General features: G+C 51.1%; 1 protein-coding gene across 1 annotated transcript in view; it reads right to left on the minus strand.

Moving 5' to 3' along the window:
- The window catches only part of DLEC1 (DLEC1 cilia and flagella associated protein), a 65,629-nt gene that overhangs the window by 59,988 nt on the left and 653 nt on the right, over window positions 1-4,988 (minus strand). The window contains exon 2 of the mRNA XM_014584348.2: window positions 2,978-3,128. Coding sequence (XP_014439834.1) covers window positions 2,978-3,128 — 151 coding nt within the window. The remainder of the gene's footprint in view (window positions 1-2,977; window positions 3,129-4,988) is intronic.

Raw genomic sequence — 4,988 nt, forward strand, 5'->3', positions numbered from 1 at the left:
ACATAGCCATTACGCTAACTGCTGGTCCCACCCAGTGTGAGTTCTAAGCCACCTGGTCCAGGACTTGAACCATGTTTGACTACATGGGAGTCCAGTGATGTAACCATTACGCCATCTGCTGGTCCCTAGAATCTATCTTTTTAAAGGCCTCCATCTCACCTTTCCTAACCTCAGTCCACTTGCCAAAGGTGACTATAATACTAAAATCTCCCCAGGAGGAGCTACCGTCCCGTTAATAGCATGTGATGCATACCTGGCCACTGCGCGTGTGCCTGAGAGCCCTTTCTGTGCTTGACCCCCGCCTGTCCAGTTTTCCCACGCCTCAGGGAGACACTGCTTCGAGAGCCCTCCCTGGTCCCCGCCTGCTCTCCAGCTGGGAATAAAGCTTCCTTTGTGCAAACCAGCTTGCTGTGGTCCGCCAGCCTGATTCCGGTCAAGCAGACGGATCCTCTTTTGGGGTCACTTAGGAGTGCTGTGTCTGCAGGAGGCAGGAGCAGTCTGTTTATCAGAAGGTTGTGAAGTCTGTCCCCACGGCAGGCCTGGACAGGTACCAGGCGAGCCTGGGAAAACCCTGTGTGGTGTTGAGAGCATTTTCCTCCATCTGAGAGGGGTGGGCTTCCCGCACTGAACCGACGGCTCCCGAGCTTGGCTCTGCACAGGGTGGCTGCTCATTCTCCGAGAGATAATGTGGACACGTGACCAGCGAGGGCAGGAAGGAAAGCACAGAACGTTCTGTAGGATTCTCATCTTTCTCCCTCTGTCCGGAGAACCAAGACTTTAGCGACCTTGTGACATTAGTGAAGAGAGAAAGGGTGCCTCTGTGCCTCGGGGAGGAAGAGTTTTAGGGAATGTCCTCACCGCCACTTATCTAAGTTGGGAAAGAAGTTCTCGGGGCACGTTGTCCCGCCCTGAGAAGCAAAACCAGAAGGGCATCCATGGGAATGTGGGAAACCAGGGTGGATAATGTCTGAGGACGACTGAATATTATCTTGGCTAAAAAATAAAATGAATGGGACCAGCAGGTGGCGTGGTAGTTCAGGGCACTGGACTCCGACATGGCTGACTGCAGTTCGAGTCCCAGACCTGGTGGCTTGTTTTCTCACTTTCTTTCTCTCTTTCTCTCTCTCGTGCTCTGTCCCTCTCTGATCAAATAGAGATAGAGAGAGAGCAAGAAAAAAAGAAAGGCAGGCAGGAAGGAAGGAAGGAAGGAAGGAAGGAAGGAAGGAAGGAAGGAAGGAAGGAAGGAAGGAAGGAAGGAAGGAAGGAAGGAAGTTAGTTAAATTAAATAATTATTTCAAAAAAAGAAAACATCACCATTGGATCAGCCAGTGGTTTGGTGGTTAAGGTGGCTGTATCCCACACAGCTAACTGCACAGTTCAAATCCCAGACCTGGAGGCTTGAAAACCATGTTGGATATGTGTTCATGCACACCCAAAACTCCAAGAGGAGAATGGAGGAGAAGGGATTGCAACACGGCCATGCCCCAGGGGTGGGGGAGTATGTGTGTGGGGGGGTGCTTTCTCTCTTTTTCTCTTTCTGTTTCCAGCAAGTGCTCACACTCTGCAGCAAAAACGAAACAAAACAAACAAACAAAAAAAACCCACCTGGAGCTAACTGATGAAGAAGATGTTTTGGGGCCAGCAGATGGAATGGTGATTAAGGGCACTGGACTCCCACATGGCCGACTGTGTTCAAGTCCTGGACCTGGCGGCTTGCTTTCTCATTTTCTTTCTTTCTCTTTCTCTCTGTCCTTCTCTGGTCAAGTTAAAATAAATAAATAAATAAAGTTAAATTTTAAAAAATTCTTAAAAAAGAATTTTTCAGTGAATGCAGGTTTGGTGATGGCGCCGTGATGAGGAACAGGATACTGGTGTAATCTGAGGACAATTCAGAGTCCAGCGCCTGGCAGCTGCCCACGTGCCCAGCTGATGCAGGTGGGCAGCACTGTGCCCGGATGGGCTGCAGGGAGACAGCACAGCGTGAGTTAGGTCATACGGTTTTGCTCCCCAAGGCACACGTCATGGGGACACATCAGACCGAACCCCCCTACAGAGTGAAAACCCTGTCAGGAACATGACAGACAAGAAGAGGTCAAGGAATTGTTCCAAACAAAGGAATCTTTTTTTCTGAGAGACTTTTGCTATAGGGTGCATACACTCGCCGGAGAGACAGAAAGTGAGATTATCACCATGCAGGGGGTGGTGGCCACCCCACAATCCCTTCTCTTCTCGGGATTTTGGGCACATATGCACACACATGCACCCGGCGTGAGTTCAAACTTTTGGATCCGGGACTCAAACCATGGTCGGCCATGTAGGAGTCCAGTGTCTTAACCATTATACCACCTGTTGCTCCCCAAAAGAGTCTAAAAAAAGAGGACAGGTACACACAATATGTCTTCCTAGATAAGATCCTGGGCCAGAGAAGAGAAAGCGCCCTGGTGGGGACAGCTGGGAAAACCGAGATGGATCCGTGGGCCGGAGGTCCCTGCGCATCAGTGCTGACTTTCTGGCTGGAGGGCTGTGAGCTGTTATGTAGGACTGCCCTTGTTTTTTGTTGTTGTTTTTTTAAGAGGTTTTTGCCATAGGGTGTGTGTGCTCACCAGACAGACAGAGAGAGACAGAGAGACAGAAAGTGAGAAATCACCCCCCAGGGGGAATGGCCACACCGCAATCCCTTCTCCTCTCGGGATCTTGGGCACGCATGCACACGCGCCCGGCGTGAGTTTAAGCCACCGGGTCTGGGACTCAAACCGCGGTCGACTACCTGGGAGTCCAGCGACATAGCCATTATGCTAACTGCTGGTCCTGGAGTGCCCTTCTTTTGGAGAGGTGCACCCTGGAGTTTTTATGGTAATGAAACATCGTGTTTGTGACTTGCTCTCCAATGTCCAGAAAAAAAACTTCAGAGCAAATACAATCAACGCCTAAGAGCTGGGAAAGCGCGGCTGGTCACGTGGGAGTCCTTCACACACACCTGGAGGCAACTTGACGGGGGTCTCGAGGACGTGCGCTTGGGCCTGGGTCATGGCCCGCTCCTTCTCCGCGATGGATCGTGCACGGGCCTGGATGATGTGCCTCTCCAGCATTTCAACCTCATCCAGCCGCTGCTTATAGAGCTCCCGGATCTGGAGGTGGTGAGCAAACGCAGAGAAACGCGGTAAGGTAACCAGGCTTGACTCAACCCCAGCCTTGAGCCTTGCCGCGAAGCAGAAAACAGGCAGAAGACGATGGCCACCATCTGGTCCAACCCACAGATGTGAACACTGAGACTCCTGACGGGCAACGACTTACAGGAGTCATGGCAAGGTCAGTCACAGAAGCCACGCTTGGTGCCCTGCCTCCAGGTTTCACGGTACAGAGAGCTGACCTCCAAATACACGTGGACACACCACCAGTGGTGCCACCAGGTCCCTGTCCAAGGAAGGACTAGGTCCCTAGCTACCGGAAGCGTAGTCAGCTGACAGCCTCCAGCTTTCAGCCCCCGCGGAGTCTTTCAAGGTAGGGTGTCATGCTTTGTATCACGTGTCCTATTATTTGGGTCTGCTGATTACCCTTGACCCTGATCCTTGACGTAGGAATTAGCGTGTCATCCAAACAATAATAATAATACCAAATATTGCTGAGCACTTATCGTGTTGCAAATATTCAATGTTGTAAATGCTTTGTTGTACTGGCTCATTTAATCCTCAAAAAAATAAATAAATAAATAAAATCCCAAACTCTATGGGTAGATATGATCAATATCCCCATTTATTAGATGAGGAAACTGAGGCATATAGAAGGAAACTGAGGCATATAGGATTGCCGGGAACAGCAGATGGTGTAATGGTTATGTCAATGGACTCCCATGTAGTTGAATGCCGTTCGAGTTCCGGACCGGGTGGCTTAAAATTCACGCCAGGAGCATGTATGTGTGTGCCTAAGATCCCAAGAGGAGAATGGAGGAGAAGGGATAGTGGCATGGCCATGCCTCCTGGGGAGTGATTTCTCTCTGTCTTGCTGGCAAGCGCATGTACCCTATAGCAAAAATCTCTTAAAAAAAAAAAAAAAAAAAAGGAGTAAGGATTGCCAAAAGTCATACGGATAGTATTTGTTGAACGCTTCCATTTTAAAAATTTTATTTTTTTATTTTAATTTTATCAGGGAGGGACAGAGTAGGAGAGAGAGAGAAAATGAGAAAGCAAGCTGCCAGGTCCAGGACTCAAACCACAGTCAGCCATGTGGGAGTCCAGCACCCTTAACCACCATGCCACCTGCTGGCCCCCTTATCACACAGAGTTTACAGATTGTCTTCTGTTAATGTCTAACGACCCCAGTTCAGCTGTAAGGTTGTGCGTGTGTGTCAGTGTGCATCACGAACTCACTTTAATCCACTGCTGAATCCCCACTGCCCAGAACAGAGCACGGCTCAATAGACAAAGCACGTGTTGAACCAAGGCGTGATTGAAGAGGCAGGCGGACAGGGGGAGTGGAGGTGAAAGCTCTGAGGGGCAGGACACAGGTGCGGAGGCCGGCTGGGGAGAAGTGTGCTAGGTTTAAGAGCGTCCTGGGCAGTGTGGTCAGCAGGGGCCGTCTCAGCGTTGAGGACGGAGCCAGCTGGTTTCCTGTCGGTGCAGAAGAGGAAACAGAGCTGCAGTCCCAGAGTTGGGGCTCACTTCCTAAAATCTGCGCCTGGAGTGCCTCGGTCAAGATTGTGGTTTGTGCAACAAAAGGCACTCGGGTGACTGGGTGTTATCACTTCCAGGGGACAATTATTCAGCTGTCCGCCCCAGCCGGTCCATTTCTGGGCAATACACAGTGCGCGTGCGCGTGCGGATACTACAGCCGCGCTCCAGCCTGTGCGGATTTGCATACACGTGCGTAGACAGGGTGTCCCTCCTCTGGCACTTCAGACCCGCTGCACCATGTCTGGGGCTGCAGCCCCAGCACCTGAACAGGGCCTTGCACCCAGCAGGTGCCGACAGGGGGGGAGCGCCACAGCCTCC

This window comes from Tupaia chinensis, unplaced genomic scaffold (genome assembly GCF_000334495.1).
Source record: "Tupaia chinensis unplaced genomic scaffold, TupChi_1.0 Scaffold146584_1, whole genome shotgun sequence".
In the NCBI taxonomy this organism is placed as follows: domain Eukaryota; kingdom Metazoa; phylum Chordata; class Mammalia; order Scandentia; family Tupaiidae; genus Tupaia; species Tupaia belangeri.